Below are 19,308 nucleotides of genomic sequence, written 5' to 3'. Positions count from 1 at the left end.
AACAGGATCCTTCATAATTCAGATGGTGGAGTTTCACCACAGCCCCTGAGCAGGTTGGAGAGGAAGCTCTGGATATGATCCCCACATTTGCATTTTATGTTTGAAGAAGCTAAAATCCCAAAATAAAGTTGCTTGCTCGAATTGTTCTCTAATGAACAGTAAGTCAGGACTATACCCAGATGTCCTCAGAATACTAGCAATCACCACTTTTCCAAATGGGGTAAATCTGGGGACTTCCATTTTCTTTCCCCAAGAATGAAAAGCAATGCATCTTCCAGAAATGTGTGAAGTTCTGTAAAAATACAAGTCAGGATTGGTTGTTTTCTTGCCTTTTTGTTTTAGATATAAGACTTCTGGACATTAGAAAATTCATTTCTTAGTCACAGAAGAAAGTATTAATGGACTGGGTCTCGATTAGTTCGTGTTGATCTTTTTGTAGGCCTGTATTTCCAAAAATGCTTCAAAAGACCATATGCAGTGGCAGTGGCGTTTTTCCCTGTAGAAGGTATTTTCAGGAAGCCAAAAGCTTGCCCTCCTTGTTTGCCTTTAGCAGTTTTTTAGGGGTCCTTGTCTACTTTTGTCTTTGATTCCCAAAATTTGATGGAAAAATGCAAGCCAACACCAATCTGATGATTAGTACTCTTACATTTGGAAACTTGTTAAAAGCTAAGACAAAAAAATGTTGATTTAAAATATTTTTGTCACCATTACAAATTATTTGAACATCGAACACACATAGTGCATACTGGAGAAAAAAGGGAAAAACAGATTGTGAGAAATTTTCACAGATAATTTCTTAGAAACAAGCTAAGGTTATTAAACCTAGTAGAGGAACTATGTGCTTTTATAATAATGTCACAGAAATGGAGTTTTCTTATAATGTGAGATCAATTCGAAGACTCAGAACCTAGGATAGTAAATTTTGCCTTTGTTTCTGGTGTTCCTCCTGGAGATCAGTTAACACCTATACAAGGAGTCACAAGGAAATGACTGTTAACATCATGTTGATTAGTAAGAGGTGCTTTTATTCTCTTCCCAAATTGTGCCACAAAAATAGATTTACAGTTTCTTAAAGTGCAGTATATTTCTTTTTGTAATAATGGTATTTTTTTTTTAGGTCTGTTTGGCTCTTATAAATTCCCTGAGAACAGCTGAAATATTTGACTGGTGGACTCAGACACCCACCTATTCTTTTAGTTAACAAGTCACTACTCTGTGTCTACCTTAGTATCACTGGCTCATTTCAGAGTTCTGCCTTCTTGGACTCTTTCACCACATAGTAATTTCAGGGTTAAGGCCCATGGTATCCTACAATGGAATACTCGGAGAGCGCTTGCAGTTTGGAGTTGTAACCATCTAATGCTTTGTGTCAGTGCTCCTGGAGGTCTTTGGCTTAGCAGCAGAGGATAGATTGAGACATTCAAAGCATTCTGGTCAGCTGTATTTGTACATACCATGTAAGGGCGAGAAAGGGTAAGTCTGTAGCATCCCTGGGCTCCCTGATTCAGTGTTTGTACCTTTTCACTGCTTATTAAGAAATGAGAATTTCCCTAACTCCCTGGTGGGCAGCTTGAGCCCTCCATTGCTAGATCATTCCTTTCCTACTATTTAAAGACCATGAGTACACTCTTCTTCAAATAGGACAGGTCATTTCTGCCACATAGTTGTGTCAAGAAGACGAATGGCTTCATTGGCTTAGGAATGTAGACAGCACCTTATATTCTTATGTATAACAATGAATAGTATTGGGTTACCCTATTTAAAATAAATGCAAAAAAAAAAGTATCAATAATGAACCCACTGGTGTGTTCATGTTAGAGCTATGTAAATTTTTAGGGAAAGAATCAATCTGAAAATAATCTTTATAGTGAATCACCCTAAGGAGGGTAATGACTGTTAATCGGGGGAAGGAGGGTGCATTTTCCAATTAGCATTAGCATATTGGTATATCATTGGTGAATTCCATGGTTTTACTTTATATTCTTAATCTCATCTTTTGCTATTGTCCCTCTAAAATGACCCAATTTTTGACATATTGTATCTTATTGATTCTTGAATGTATTCTTAATATTTTCCCTGCTTCGATAATCTGAGATTTTATACTATTTGGTAGCTAAGATTTATGACTGAGGGCCCCCCACTCTATAGGGAAAGGCAGGGAATTGACTAGTGGCCCTAAGCCTAGTAGTTCAGGGCTTAAATAGCTCAAGAACAAAAACTCCTTCCTTTTCCTTAGTGGATTAAACATTGTGGTATCCCTGGTTCAAGATGTAGGATATAGAAACCAGGATGATTTTGCTCATGTGTTCTTAATTCTGGCTATACAGAATTATATTAGCTTTTAAAAAAAAAAAAGGTGACCATGCCTCCCCTCTACGAGTGCAGTCAGTCAGAGAGTGGGAGTTACTGTGTAAGCTTCAAGTGCACAGTGTACAGCTTGAGTTGAAGACCACTCATGAACTAGAGTAAGTTGGCACATCTTTCTTGAATTTTGACCCTAATTGCTGACAAAGCCTAGTAGTTCCCTCCACTGAGCAGCTCTTATGAGTTAGAAACTTCCATCACATTTCACTGTGTTTGAGCTCATTCATGGAGGTATTTCGTCTCGTCTTCACATTCCTCTTTGCCCCTTCATGGATCCCCCTTTAAAAACCACAAATCTCTTTGTGGATGGGGCAATTAAGATGCTTATTTTTATTTATTTATGTATTTTACTTTTCTTAAGGTTGTGTGGAGGAAACTTGGAGATGCTGCAGGCTCCTGTCCTGGAATTAGGCAACATTTGTCTGGAAACCAGTACAAAGGACCAATGTGAAAGGCACTTTTTCAAACAAGAGATCACCACTGCCAGAGAGAGAGAAAAGAAGAAAAAAAACTTGGACTCACTGAATAACCTGGAGTGATTGATTGTATATTGCACATATTTTCCCTCTAAAACCTTAGTATTACTGACGCTGTATTTCACGTGTCTCATTTCCATGTCCACAACAGCTCATCTCAAACAGCTTTGAAAATCACCATTTGGGTACCACTATTTTCATTAGAACTAAAATGTTTTTGACTCCTCAGATCTAAGCTTGTCACTGGGAAACCTGCATGATTAGAAGAATCCAGTAGGGCCTCAATGGGTTTGAAGGAGTTGACTCATTGCACAGAATGGTGGGACTTTTCTAGCATGCTGTGTTGAGGAAGAGGTGTCTTCCAGCTTTCCAAGTTTGGGAGTTGGGCACCTACTTCTTATATTTTAGTCAACAAATTATGAATTCCTGATGCATAGTGAATTTGGATGTAAGATAAGCTTAGGTTTCTGGGATTTTGTTTTGACTGTTGAGGTGCTAAAAATACCACATAAATTCTCTTTACCAGCTAGAAGGGTAGCAAGACTTTGTAGAGTGCTTATCAGAGAGTACCATTTATTTCAAGTGATCAAGATAAATATAGCTTTTCTTTTAATCTTGCTATATTCATGAAGACACATCTCGGGGACATACCAACTTCCATATTCATTCAGTGTATCCATTGATGTTAATATTAATTCCAATTAAAGAACAAGCAAACATAATTTTTCTAAGTGTTTCCAGCTGTGAGATGTCAATTTCTACAATTTAGTTTCTAGATCTGCTGTTATATTTAATAAACTTTATGTAAACTTTAAAATATTGCACTGCATTTATGAAAAAAGCTTTGCCTACAGCAGCTAACGTTTTATGAAACTGACGCATGTCCTTCATTATTGAGGCTAAAAGCTCTTCAGATTGCTTGAGGTTTGAAAAAGAGGTGTGCTAGCTTTGCTTAGTTTATTTTTGGTATATATATATATAGACTGTGTGTATTGGAAATGCTATGATAGGTATTTTGTGTTTTTTTAAATGCAATGATAGTTTCTTGTATGAATGTGCCAGAATGCTAAGTTTTTATTGTAGTTTAAAATTATAAAAGTAGGAATGCAACAATTCCCAGTTTTTAGATTTCTAAATTACTCAGATTGGGTTCATAGCAGATGTTTTTAAATGGACTCATTACAGTGTGTTGTCATTGGTGAAGGAACGTGAAGGACTTTCGTTATACTTTTTAAAATGTTACTGTGATGAAAAAACGGCCCTGTTTTCAGAAAATATTTATGAATTTACTATAGCATTATCTCTAATTATTGTAATTGGCTTACCAGTTAAGCTTATCTTTCTTTTGGAAATGTTATATTACTCTGTAAAAAAAAAAAATTGCTTGCTATATTTACACCTTCTCTTGTAGAAAAGCTTTCATCCTTAAATTGTTGTATTCCTATGCTCTGAAGACATTTAAAACAAGTTTTTGTGCCTGCAGTAGACACTGCAGAAGCTAATACAAGGAACAGTGGTCTTTTGACAAAATACTTGTGTAAATTTTGATACTGTATTAAAACTATTTTTTTAAAGTTCTGCATAAAATTGAGTATCAAGTATATGTGTTCATCTTAGCAATGGTAATAAATTATTTAATCTCAGTGTTTTTCCTACATTGCGTAGATTTCTAATAGTCACTAAGTAGCACAATGTTTCTGTATGGTGGTATTAATGATGGTAATACAGATGATTCATTATCTTAAATATAAAACAAAGGACTCTTTCAAAATATGCTAATGAGGGATTTAATATTCACGTTACTCAATTCACGCCGTTCTGTTATAATGTAGTTAAAAATTTAGAATCGTATTTAAGAATATTTAAAAATCAGTTATAAAATCTTTCACTTGCTATAATTCATATACATTAAAATTATCATTAAAGCAGTCAACAAGAGGAAATATACTAGGGGGAAATACTGCAGAGTGGAAAACTTGGCCTCTATACTTAAGAAACATATATACATATATGACAAAGATAAATTCACAAATGCACACATACACATGCTCAGATAGAGAACACACCTATTTCTGGGAAACCACTAAGACAGGAATAAGACTTCCTACACTGAGCATTAGCCTCAACTTTAACTGAGTCCAGGGCCTGAATCTTGCTATTACCTAACATGTTTATCAATAAAAATGTGTGGCATCATTCTCTTATGTGACCAGTTTATGATCTCCTTTTCTCTGGAACAAAGGTTAATTTATACATCTTGGCAGAATATTTTTACTGGCCTTGAAGCTGACAGACTGACAATCATAATCTAAGCTTTTCAAATGAATGCCTTTTAAGTTTCAAGCACATGCTCAAGGCACAATAGAAAATTCAGATAGGATGTGACATCCAGTAATACATCATTGGATGTGAGCGTGTCATGCATCACATTGGCTGCAGCCAACAGAAAGTATGCTTTATTAAGTACAGCACTGAATAAAGGCTCTTTGGGTTTAGCAAAGCAGACTTTGGGCCAGCAAGTTCAGCATTCACTCTATAATTAGCTCTGTGAGTTCAAACAACTTAACCTTGCTGAGCCTCTGTGTCCTGACATGCTGAAAGGAGAGAACATCTATCTCATTGCCTTGTCTTAAGGTTCCTTAGAGTCTCCATAGTTCCAAAGCTCATGGTCTTGACAGTCCACAAGGAACAATGATAAGTCTTCCAAGACATAGGAGCCTAGACCCATGAGCTGCGGCGATGTCATACCATTAGGCTAGGAGAAGGAACCACATCAAGAGATTCTGGCTGCACAGTTCAACTTTCAAGCACTGTTTTCTGTAGATCATCCAGTCTATATGTCCTCAGGCCTTTTCCTGGCCAATCCCAGATGGTAATGGTGGAAATGGAGAGAAAAAAGGGATAATGGTCTGATTCTCATAGGAACGATATGTTTGAAAAACAAAATTTCCACAACTCTTTAATTCTGTAATTTTCATATCACTGAAAACATTTGAGAATAAAGACTTTCACATAAAAATGGTAAAATATCTGCGATAGCTCCCTCCTCTTGCCTTAAACTCCAAAAAGGTAGAAGAGCTATTTAATTTATAATCCCACTAGAACATAACAAATAGTGTACTCTGTGAACCAGCAATTAAGGTAAATTCTTGAGAAATGGAAGACAAAGAGTATCTGGTTGAAACAATGGATTCATTATTCAAAGCACGTGATGGAGGGTATTGTTGACAACAGAATGGCTGCAAGGGTATTCCAAATCAGGCAGAATTTGAACCTGCATTGCATGGGCTTCTGGGGCAACTGACAGTAGTTAAACATTTTAACTCCTGCATATAATCTCTCCCTCCTTGGGTCAGACAGAGAACAAAGGATAACTTCTCCTAGGCCAGAGCAGAGAGTAAAGATACTTGAATTGGAGGCACAGGGCAAAGCCTTCCACTTTTTAAACAGCCAGAGGAAAAAGGACCATCTGTGCCCAGATCATTAGTACTGACACAGCCTACCTAGAAGTTTGTCCCACCATCCCCCTTACACTTAGGATCAGGTATCTCCCAAACACAGCATCCTGACCCATTTCTTCCAGCAAGTTGTGTGGTAAACACAGGTTAATGAGGAAATATCCATACTAAGATGGGTATACAACCAAGTATCACCCAACATTGGAGGGAAGCCATGACTATGAATCAGCAGCACACAACTTAATGAATCCAAGGAAAAGAATTAAAATTAAGAGATTTTCAGAAGTATGACCAGTATTCTCAAAAAGAAGATAAGTATTGCATTCATTATAAAGAATTAATTTCACATCTTGAGAATAAAATGTTAATGTGAAAAACTCAATACATTGGCCATATAGCAGAAAGGACACTGCTGAGAGCAATTTAGCAGGCTTGAAGCCAAGAAATTTTGCCAGAATTTAGCGGAAGATTTTTAAAAGTCTGAAAGTTAAGAGAAATGGCTACTATTGTTCCCATAGTGCTTTCCCTTACTTCCTATACCATCTTCCTTCATTCTTCCATCCTTCTCTTCATAGTTGTTTTTTAATTGCCTTATGTTAAGTTTTAATGTCAAAGGCTATCTCAAAACCATGTGGAAGTAATAAAACGCACGTGCAGTATAGTCTCATTTCATTGAGATTTAAGAATGTCCCTTTAAAACACAAGATCCTCTCATTTTTACAATAGGGTTTTTCCATAGTTTTCATGCCCAAGTTATAATTCCATCTGGTCTCATTACCAAGAATTTTCCTTTCCCATCATAGGACCCTTAGTTTTCTAGATCCTGTTCTGAAGCAATAGCATACAATATACATCATAATGTCCATGGCAACAGATTCATATGCCAATCAGGAATGCAATTTATAGAAGCAGAAAGTGTCTGAAATTGGCCTTTGATTTTATGGACTCATTGTTGGGTTTGGGCCAAGCTGCATGATCTTACCATGGCATTTCAGATAGGCCTTATAAAAAAAAAAAAATCTGTTTTCCCTTTGTAGCAATCTAGGTTAGGTGGGAATGGGTTTCTGACAGACCAAGTAAGAGTCTCTAGGGTTTTGTTTTGTTTTTTTTAACCATCACCATTCCCCAGGCTCAGTCTAGTCCTTGTGTTAAAAAGATACACACACACACGCATGTGAACACATTGATTGGTTACCCAGGATTCATTTTTCTTTTCCTCCTAAGAGAGCCTTCCTTTGCTTTAGACACATACCCCTCCTCTACACTGTTCAAGTAAATCCAGAGAAGCAATTTCCAGTTCCAGACCTGAATCTTGATTAATGCCTAGACTCAAAGCTGGCCTTGGTAATCTCATCCTACATGTTAATAATTGGCTCAAGAAGCCAGTCTTAAGCCAATCAACACATGGCATTCCCATGGTCCAACTGTGGCAGTAAGACCTAATAAGGCTCATTTCAATTTAAACTCTTGGAAGAAATTTTATTGGATGGGTAGGGGAGAGGTTTTTTCCTGTCTAGTGTTGGATGTGCTAAGAGTTTTCTGTTGCCTATAATCATGTGGGCTGTCATGAGAAAAGTCATCCTGAAGAGAAAGCTTACAGGAAAATGTAGAGCCAAGAGAATAGTGGAGAAAGGTGGCTGAAACACCGATTATACCTTGTCTGGAGTCCACTCTGATTCTGGACTCTCAAATAGATTGAATTTTTCCATATTGTTTTAAACTAGTTTGATTTAGGATTCTGTTACAGACTGCCCAAAATCTTATTCAATAAAATTGTACACTGTATATGCCATGACTTGGATATATGGTCTCCTAATACAGCAAATTGGAGGATACAACAATAGCTTAGTTTTATTGAAATAAACAGAGTGTGTCTAAACAAGCGATTCCTTTACTGTCACAAAAAAGAAAGGTTCTGTATTCTCTTTATGTGATAGAATAAAAAAAATTAGCAAGTAGGGCTATAGGGTTAATCACTTTGAAGAGCCCAACGTCAATGCAAAGGGTTAACAGCCAGGGCTCATGAGTGATCATTAGCCAAACAGTTCTGAGTTCAGCCCATGGCTGCTGTGGTCCATTCGTTTCCATCCAGATGGTGTTAGTATTGGGCAGAAGAGTAACTGTAGTCCATATGGGCAGGTTGCCCCAACCGGACCCATCTGTAGACCCATATGAGACATGAGTTGGAATTTCCCCCACCCCCTTTCTACAGGCCACAAGGGCCACCATAGGAATAGGAGCACGGGCATTTAAAGGTCTACCGACACCAGCATTTCTAAAGACAGTAAGCTGGCAAACATGGTGTTCCTCTGCTGCAAATAGGCATGCCACTTAGTCAAAGTGGGGTTTGAGTCATGGGAGAGGTGAATGGATGAAACATGCTCAACCCACACATTGATTCGAAGGGACGTTCTTATCATGATAGGCTGTTCCTTCCTGAGCAGCTCTCCTGAAGGAGTGCACATTGCTAGGAGCTGTTGCTCTATGGGATATGTCAGGCTTCTGCCCCCTTTCAAAGCTGACCAAAATTCTAAGGGTACACTCTCCTTCTGTTGTCTCTGCCACAGCACCTAACCCATACCTTTTAGAGTTACAGTTACATCTAACTCAGAGGGTGACCCTGCGTGGGAGATGCCCAGAGCTTTAATTTACTTCTCAAATATTTTTGCTTTCTCAAAGGTGGCTTGCTGCTATGATCCTCGGTCCCATGTGTGCTCTTTCTTTGCCAGAGAGTAAAAGGGTAAAAAGGCACTATGCTAAGTGGAAAATAAGAGTTTTCCAAAGCACCCAAATCCTATAGAGACTTGCACTTTTTCCTATGTTGGGGTTGGGTAAACATGTACCTTATCAGTATGTAAAAGATGAAATGAAATGGGGTAATTTATGGCAAGGGAGGTTTTAAAATGGAGCCAGGGGACCCTTAAGGAGATGAGCCTAATGCAAGTCTTCACTGGAGAAACCATAAAGTTTTGAAATGGGCCAAACCACGATATTCCAGAGACTTGTGAATATGCAGTATTAGCAACTCGCCACAGTAGGAAACTTTGCTTAGTGATAGTCTTAGCAACAAATTATATAAAGTCAAGATTATATTCAGTCAAGATTAGCTTTCTGTCACCAATATCAAAATTCTTTGTAAATAAGATATACAAGGAAATCCAGTGAAAAATGGCAGATTAGAAGGATCCTGAGCTCACCTAGTTTGATAAACATAATGAAGCAATAACTACAGCTATTACAACTAACAGATCTGCCACAACTAGTCAAAAAAGAGAAGGTCACATCCAAAGGGGAAGGAGGGGCAGAGGCATAGTCAAAAACCAAACCCCCAACACAACTAACCACAAATGGGAGGGATATCATGAGCATGGAGGCACAAGGGGATCAGACCCCATATCTGCTGGGGACCTACACTGGGAAGATGAATCCCTGTAATATCTGGTTTGAAAATCAGCAGGGCTTAAATCCAGGAGAGCCTAAGGATTAGAGGAAACTGAGTCCCTACCCTTAAAGGGCCAGCACACTAAATAATTTGGCCTGAGACACAGCACAGCAGCCGCAGATTGAAAACCACCTGGGGTATACATCATGAAGGAGTTTTCACTAATCTTAGGATGTGTGCTGGAGTGCAGGGATCTGCAGGAGATTTGTCCTGGTAGGCACTTTTCTTGCCCTCCATATATCTGCTATCCAGCCTAGATATCTGGACCCTTTCAGGAACCAGTGCGAACACTCTCTATATAACTTCCTAGCACCTCCATTCCCAGCCTGGTATTTCCCTGAAGACCCTCCCCACACAACAAGACCACCCGGAAAGGCACAGCTCCAAAGCAGCTCCTGCCCCATCAGACCTGGCAGGCAGCCCTGACAGAATGGTGCCATTCCAAAGTGACTCCTGTCCTGAGGAGCTGAGGTGATAACCCCACACACCAGTATGCCTGCCTTTCCTGTAGTCTCCCAGCATGCTGCATAGGGAGAAAGTCCTGCCCTTTGGTGTACCACAGTAGTCCCAGCAGCTAAATGTAGATAGCCAGGCTGAATTACAACCCTGCCCACCAGGAATCCTACAAAGGCTGCAGCTAGACCTCTCAGCAGTGCAGTCATCAAACCTTGCCCAGTGTGCCTAGAGCAAGCGAAGATCATTGCAGCCAGCTGGGCTGACAGCCAGTCCAAACTACCAGCATGCCCACAGTAATTGTGCTTAGCCACAAAAGGAGGGAGCATACAGCCTACTCAGGAGTGATGTCTGGGGCACCTGGTCTTGGTGACAAGTGGGGGTTGCACTACAGGGCACCACAGGACCTCTTCTATACCACACCACTATTTTCAAGACCAGTAGAGACAGCTATCTACCTAATACACAGAAACAAACACAGAGGGTTAGGCAAAATGAAGAGACAAAGGAATATGTCCCAAATGAAAGAACAAAAATCACAGAGCTAAATGGAGATAAGCAATATGCCTGATAAAAAGTTCACAATAATGGCCAGAAAGATACTCACCAGACTTGAGGAAAGATTAGATAAACTCAGTGAAAACTTCAACAGTATATATAACAGATGAAGAATACAACTGAAATGAAAAGAAATACACTAGAGGGAATCAATAGCAGATTAAAAGATACAGAACTCATCAGTGATTTGTAAGACAGGGTAATGAAAAGAAACCAAGCTGAACAGCAAAAGAAAAAATAAAAAAAATGAGAACAGGTTAAAGGACCTCTGCCACACCATCAAGCATAGTGACATTCGCATTATAGGGATCCCAAAATGAGAAAAGAGAAACAAGGGAGCAGAAAACTTAATTGAGGAAATAATAGCTGAAAATTTCCCTAATCTGAGGAAAGAAACAGACATCCAGGTCCAGGATTCATACAGTCCCAAACAAGGTGAACCCAAGAAAGTCCACACCAAGACACATAAAAATTAAAATGGCAAAAATTAATGATAAAGAGAGAATCTTAAAAGCAGCAAGAGAAAATCAGCAGTTACATACAAGGGAATTCCAACCCCCCCACCGCCCCCATAAGGCTATGGGCTAACTTTTCAGCAGAAACTTTGCAGGCCAGAAGAAAGTGGCATGATCTATTCAAAGTGCCAAATGGAAAAATAAAAAATAAAGAAACTACAACCAAGAATACACCATCCAGAAAAGTTCTTCAGAATTGAGGAGAGATAAAGAGTTTCCCAAACAAAAATTAAAGAAGTTAAAGGGAATTCTTTCAGTGAAAAGAAAAGGCTATAACTAGAAGAAAATTATAAAAGGAAAATGTTTCACATGTAAAAGCAAACACGTAATAAAAGTAGATCAATCCCCTATAAACCCAGTAGGAGGTTAAAACATGAAAGCAGTAAAGTCAATTATATCTTCAACAATTAGAGGATACACCATATGACAAGATGTAAAATAAGACACCATATATATAAAACATGGAGAGGAGAATAAAAAGTTCATGCTTTTACAATGTGTTTGACCTTAACCATCAACTAATATAAACTGTGATATCTATGTTATATATGAACCTAATGGTAACCACAAATCAAAAATCAACAATACACAAAAGCTGAAGAGAAAGGAATCCAAGCATAACACTAAAGAATGCCATCACACCACAGGGGAAGAGAGCAGGAGAAGAAGAAAGTGACAGAGAAGAACTACAAAATCAATCAGAAAGTAAAGAGGCAACAGTACATATTGATCAATAATTACTTTAAATGTTAACGGACTCGGGGTGCCTGAGTGGCTCAGTCAGTTATGTATCTGCCTTCCGCTCAGGTCATGATCCCAGGGTCCTGGGATCCAGTGATACGTAGGGCTTCCTGATCAGTGGGAGTCTTCTCCCTCTCCCTCTGCATCTCCCCCTGCTTGCTCACTCTCTTAAAATAAATAAAATCGGGCGCCTGGGTGGCTCAGTTGGTTAAGCGACTGCCTTCAGCTCAGGTCATGATCCTGGAGTCCCAGGATCGAGTCCCACATCAGGCTCCCCGCTCAGCGGGGAGTCTGCTTCTCCCTCTGACCCTCCCCCCTCTCATGCTCTATCTCATTCTCTCTTAAATAAATAAATAAAATCTTTAAAAAAAATAAAAATAAAATAAATAAAATCTCTTTAAAAAAAGTTAATGGATTCAATGCTCCAATCAAAAGACATAGAGTGACTAAATGGATACAAAAACAAGATCCAGAGAATGCTAGCAAGATGGCAGAGTAAGAGCTCACCTCATCCCATAGATGCAACTAATTAACACTCACAGCAGTGTAAATAACCCAGAAAATGACCCCAAGACTGGCAGAACAAACTCCACAACTAAAGATAGAGAAAGGCAGAGACATAGGAGCTAAACCATCTGAAATAAGGAAGTAGTCACAGGCACAAAGAAGGGAAAGAAACAGACCCTCACACCAAGGAGCCTGCAAGAGGAAGACGACCTCATAACATTTGGCTTTGAAAACTAGAGGGGCCAAATTTCTTGAGGTCTTACAACTACTGGGACTTAAGCCTGGAATTTTAAAAATCAGTGGGCTCAGTTCTGGGGAGCCTAGAAGGTGAGATGAAGCCAAGTCCTCACCCTTAAAGACACCGCACCACAAACAGCCGTGGGAGATACAGCATAGAAGCAACAGTTTGGAAAATGCTTGGGCATATATGGGAGGGAGCTATTTACTAAACTTAGAGCCTGTCCCAGAGGGGCAGAGTTTCCTGAGGGACTTCTCCAGGAACAAAGGAGGTGACAGGTGCCATTTACCTCCTCACCCTCCAGCATAAACACAGGACACCTGCAGGAGCCAGCCTGGGCGCCAACATTCATTATGTACATCGCTTACACAAATCCCCACCCTCCTGCACTTCAGGAGTCTGATTGCAGGGCCTGCTCACCAATGAAAATTTCTCAAGAGACAACACAGGCAAAGCGCCCTGTAATTTGCTGCTACTGCATCTCTGGCAAATCCATACTCTAACTAAACTTAACCCCAAGGTGGCCCCAAACTGGTCAACTAACACCACAGGAACCAAACACCACCTACAACAGGCAAAGAGCACCACTGCAGACAAGTGGCCTGAAAAATCAACCAAGACACAGCAGCAGGACATGCCAGCATGCATCAGAGACACCCCCTGAAGTGCCAGGCCCTGGGGAGAACGGGACACTACATTGCAGGGCACTATAGGACCTCCTCTTCATAAGGCCATTACCCTCAAGAATAGAAGTAGTACACTTTCCTAACACGCAGGGCATGCACATAGACTTAGACAAAATGAGAAGACAGAGGAATTTGTCCCAAATCAAAGAATAGGACAAGGCCATGGCCAGAGATCTAAGTGAAACAGATGTAAGTAACATGCCTGATAGAAAATTTAAAGTAAGGATCATAAAGATACTCACTGGACTTGAGGAAAGAGTAGAAGACACAGAAATAAGGGATAACATAGCAGAAATAAAGGGCTCAATAAACAAGCATGTCTGATGGAAAAAACAGCTGGCTAGAGAAGAGGAGGAACAAATTTTTTTTTAAAGATTTTATTTATTTATTTCAGAGAGAGAGAGACAGGGAGAAAGGGAACACAAGCAGGGGGAGGAGAAGAGGGAGAAGCAGGCTTCCCACCGAGCAGGGAGCCCGATGTGGGGCTTGATCCCAGGACCCTGGGATCATGACCTGAACCGAAGGCAGACGCTTAACAACTGAGCCACCCAGGTGCCCCGAGGAGGAACAAATTAATAACCTAGAAGGCAGAGTAATAAAAAGTAATCAAGTTTAACAAAAGAGAAAAAAGAATTATGCAAAATGAGAATAGACATAAGGAACTCAGTGACTCCATGAAACACAACAATATTCACATTATAGGGATACCTGAAGAAGAGAGGGCAAAGGGGGTAGAAAATTTATTTGAAGAGATAATAGATGAAAACTTCCCTATCTGGGGAAGGAAACAATATCCAGATCAAGGAGTCTCAGAGAGCCCCCAACAAAATCAACAAAAGCCAATCCACACTCAAGATATATTATAATTAAAATGGCAAAAATATAGTGATAAAAAAATTTAAAGCAGCAAGACAAAAGAAGACAGTTATATAAAAGGGAAACCCTATAAGGCTATCGAGGGATTTTTTAGGAGAAACTTTCCAAGCCAGAAGAAAGTGGCATGATAAATTCAAAGTGCTGAATGGGAAAAATCTGTAGCCAAGAACCTTCTATCCAGCAAGGCTATCATTCAGAATAGAAGGTGAGATAAAGAGCTTCCCAGACAAATAAAATCTAAAGGAATTTGTGATCACTAAACCAGCCCTGCAAGAAATAGTCAAGGGCACTCTTTGGATCAAAAGGAAACACCAAAAATGACAGTAGGAAACTAGGAAACACAAAAGCAGTCAAGAATGTTTTTGTAAAATATCAGCCAAGGAATTCACCAAATAAATAGATGTAAAATAGGACACCATATACCTAAAACGTGGGGAGGAGAAAAGTAAAGAATAGATTCAAACTTAAATGATCAACTTAATACAGACTGTTATTTGCAGACGATGTTATATACAAACAAAATGGTAGCCACAAATCTAAAACCAGTAATTGATGTGCAAAACATAAAGAGAAACGAATCCAAGTATATCACCAAAGAAAGCCAGCAAACTGAGGGAAGAGAGCAATTATATTAATATTGATAAACCTGTAGCCAGACTCACAAAATCACAAGTGAGAAAGGAGAAATAATAACCAACACCACAGAAATACAATTATAAGAGATTATAGAAAACTATATGCCAACAAATTGGACAACCTAGAATAAATGGATAAATTCCTAGAAACATATAACCTACCAAACTGAAGCAGGAAGAAATACAGAATTTGAATAGACTGATTGCCACCAATTAAATTGAATCAGTAATCAAAAATCTCCCAACAAAATTCCAGAAACAGACAGCTTTGCAGGAAAATTCTTTTTTTAATTTTTTATTGTTATGTTAATCACCATACATTACATCATTAGTTTTTGATGTAGTGTTCCATGATTCATTGTTTGTGCATAACATCCAGTGCTCCATGCAGAATGTGCCCTCCCCAATACCCATCACCAGGCTAACCCGTCCTCCCACCGCCCTCCCCTCTAGAACCCTCAGTTTGTTTTTCAGAGTCCATCGTCTATCATGGTTCGTCTCCCCCTCCGATTTCACCCCCTTCATTCTTCCCCTCCTGCTATCTACTTTTTTTTTTCTTAACATATATTGCATTATTTGTTTCAGAGGTACAGATCTGTGATTCAACAGTCTTGCACAATTCACAGTTTTGCAGGAAAATTCTACCAGACGTTGAAAGAAGAGTTAATACCTGTTCTTATCAAACTATTCCAAAGAATAGAAAAGGAAGTAAAACTTCCAAATTCATTCTATGAGACCAGCATTACCCTGATACCAAAACCAGATAAACACGTCACAAAAAAAGAGAACAGGCTGATATCTCTGATAAACATAGATGCAAAAATCCTCAATAAAATACTAGCAAACCAAATCCAACTATATATTTAAGAAATCATTCACCACAATCAAGTAGGTTTACTCCTGGGTTGCAAGTGTGGTTCAATATTCACAAATCAATCAACATGATACATTACATCAATAAGAGAAAGGATGAGATCGTATGATCATTTCAATAGAGGCAGAAAAAGCATTTGACAAAGTGTAACATCCATTCATGATAAAAATCCTCAACAAAGTAGGTTTTGAGGGAACATACATCAACCTAATAAAGGTCATATATGAAAAATCCACAGCTAATATCATACTCAATGGGGAAAAACTGAGAACTTTTCCTCTAAGATCAGGAACAAGACAAAGATGTGCACTCTCACCACTTTTATTCAACATATTACTGGAAGTCCTAGCCACAGCAATCAGATAACAAAAAAGAAATAAAGGATATCCAAATTGTTAAGGAAGAAATAGAACTTTCACTGTTTGCAGAGGACATAATACTATATATAGAAAACCCTAAAGACTCCACCAAAAAAACTACCAGAACTGATAAATGAATTCAATAAGGTGCAGGATACAAAAATCAATGTACAGAAAATTGTCACATTTCTATACAGTAATAATGAAGCAGTAGAAAAAGAAATTAAGGAAACAACCCCATTCAGAACTGCACCAAAAAGAATACCTAGGAATAAACCTAACCAAAGAGGTGAAAGACCTCTGCTCTGAAAACTATAAAACACTGGTGAGAGAAATTGAAGACAACACAAAGAAATGGAGAAATTCCATGCTCATGGATTGGAAGAATATCGTTAAAATGTCTGTACTATGGAAAGCAATCTACACATTTAAGGCAATCCCTATCAAAACACCAACAGCATTTTTCACAGAACTAGAACGATTCTAAAATTTGTATGAAACCACAGAAGATCCTGAATAGCCAAAGCAATTTTGAAAAAGAAAAGCAAAGCTGGAGGCATCACAATTCCAGACTTGAGTTATATTACAAAACTGTAGTAATTAAAACAGTACAGTACTGGCACAAAAATAGACACAGTTCAACAGAATGGAATAGAAAATCCAGAAATAAACCCACAGCAATATGGTCAATTAATCTTTGACAAAGCAGGAAAGAATATCCAATGGAAAAAGGACAGTCTCTTCAACAAATGATATTTGGTGTTGGGAAAACTGGATAGCAACATGCAAAAGAAAGAAATTGGACTTCATTATTACACCATACACAAAATAAATTCAAATAGATTAAAGACCTTAAATGTGAGACCTGAAACTATAAAAATTCTAAAAAAAGAATATAAGCAGTAACCTTTTTGACATTGACCATAGCAACTTTTTCTAAAGAGGTCTCCTGAGGCAAGGGAAAATAAAAAAGCAAAAATCAACTATTGGGACTGCATCAAAATAAAAAGCTTCTTGCACAGCGAAGGAGACAATCAAAACTAAAAGGCAACCTATGGAATGGGAGAAGATATTTGTAAATGACATATTCAATAAAGGGTTCCCAAAATATATGAAGAACTTATACAATTCAACACTCACTAATAATCCAATTAAAAAATGGGAAGAAGACATGAACAGACATTTCTCCAAAGGAGATATACAGATGGCAAACAGACACGTGAGAAGATGTTCATCATCTCTTACCATCAGAGAAATGCAAATCAAAACTACAATGAGATATCACCTCACCCCTGTCAGAATGGCTTAAAAAAAAAAAAAAAAACCCAAAACAAACAAAACCCTTCAAGATATAATATGTGTTGTTGAGGATATGGAGAAAAAGGAACCTTTATGCACTCTTGGTGGGAATATGAACTGGTACAGCCACTCTGGAAAACAGTATGGAGGTTCCTAAAAAGTTGAAAGTGTAACTACCCTACCATCCAGCAATTGAACTATTAGCTATTTACCCAAAGAATACAAAAACACTAATTCAAAGAGATATGTGCACCCCTATGTTTACAGCAACAGTATTTACAATAGTCAAGATATAAATGCAGCCCAAGTATCCATTGATTGATGAATGGATAAGGAAGAAGTGATATATAATGGAATATTATTCAACCACAAAAAGGAATGAAATCTTGCCATTTGCAACAACATGGATGGAGCTAGAGAGTATTATGCTAAGCGAAATAAGTCAGTCAGAGAAAGACAAATACCATATCATTTTACTCCCACGTGGAATTTAACAAATGAGCAAAAGGGAAAAAAGAGCAACAGAGACACAAACAAAGAAACAGACTCTTAATTATAAAGAACAAACTGATGGTTACCAGAGGGGCGGTGGTGGGGGGGGATGGGTTAAGTAAGTGATGGGAATTAAAGAGTGCACTTGTGATGAGCCCCAGGTGATGTATGGACTTGTTGAATCATACTGTACACCTGAAACTAATAGAACATTGTAAAAAAAAAAATAAATAAATAAAGTTACACTTATACCAAAGGAAAAAAATGGTGAGTCAATTCCTTAATATTCAACATGTAATCTAGTTCTTTGAAAAAAAAATTACCAAAAAAGTCTTCGTTTTGCAAATCTCTGCAAAATCAGAAATGTAACTCTGAAAACAAATCTATGCCTACCTACTCTTCATTAACCTCAAAACCTCACCTTTTCTTCTCAAAATGCTTATAGATATTACAAAAAGATCAGGATATTAGAACAAAATTATCTTGTATTTAAGGGGAAAAATTTTTAATAGCAATTATATCAAATCTCTTTAAAAAACTTGCATTTTTTCCCTATTGCTATACATTTTTTCATGTTTTTGAAATATAAACACAGTCTACAATCACTCAAGACTGAAGGAAAATGGGGACAGAGGAAGAGGCCTTTTTAAAATACAAACTGCTAGACATGTTCTTATTCCCAGGCTCTAGCACCTCTGATTAGAAACCATTATGTCCCAAAATGTCCCCCTGGAAAAAACTCAGATATGGTCCCTATGCCTTTATAATGCAAATTTCTACCCCTATCTTCTCTAGAAGCTAAGAGCCATTCTTTGAAATATGGACTTTTAAGGAGTTTTTTTTTTTATCAGAAAAAAAGAGAGGTATTTGGAAATCAGATCTGTAATTCCCTCTCCACAAATATTAGTAAAAACAGAAGACATAAGATTTTGGTTTGTATATGTCTGTGTGTTTAAATGTACGCCCATACATATGTTATAAATATAATATTTTCTCTACCTCTGGATGGTATTGCTAAAATTAATTTATACAAGAGTTGTATGTAGTTGATTTAAAGGCAAGCACTAATAAGGATCAGGCATTCTAAAACTCTCAGAAAGAAACTAACCCAAATGTTTTTCAAGTTGATGTGCTCTGAAAAATTATTCAATATTAAAGCTAATTTAAGGTTGTGTGCTTAATTAAAATAGACCTCTCTTCAAAGTTGTCAGCTTTAAAATTAAAAACTTTACTCTGCCTGGGTTTACTTAAAGTTACTATTATGTCTATTACAAAATGTTTAAAAGAAATACTAGCATGGGAAAATGATTGACTTTGATGTCTCAAAGTTTTGAG

At 38.0% G+C, this 19,308-nt stretch overlaps 1 protein-coding gene across 10 annotated transcripts in view; it reads left to right on the top strand.

Moving 5' to 3' along the window:
• CCDC85A (coiled-coil domain containing 85A) overlaps positions 1-4,483 on the top strand; it is a 198,180-nt gene extending 193,697 nt beyond the window's left edge. For 7 of the 10 annotated variants that reach the window (XM_036087844.2, XM_036087849.2, XM_036087847.2 and 4 more), the window contains one exon: positions 2,726-4,483. In XM_036087844.2, the coding sequence (XP_035943737.2) occupies positions 2,726-2,815 (90 nt within the window). In that variant the 3' untranslated portion in view covers positions 2,816-4,483. Of the gene's footprint in view, positions 1-1,117; positions 1,458-2,725 lie in introns of all 10 variants that reach the window. The other 3 variants (XR_013441809.1, XR_013441812.1, XR_004915943.2) reach the window with 3 other exon arrangements.
• Positions 4,484-19,308: the final 14,825 nt, after the last annotated feature.

The sequence above is a fragment of the Halichoerus grypus genome, chromosome 10 (genome assembly GCF_964656455.1).
Source record: "Halichoerus grypus chromosome 10, mHalGry1.hap1.1, whole genome shotgun sequence".
Lineage (NCBI taxonomy): Eukaryota > Metazoa > Chordata > Mammalia > Carnivora > Phocidae > Halichoerus > Halichoerus grypus.
The sequence above is the reverse complement of the archived record's forward strand: the minus strand, read 5'-3'. Positions and strand labels throughout refer to the sequence as shown.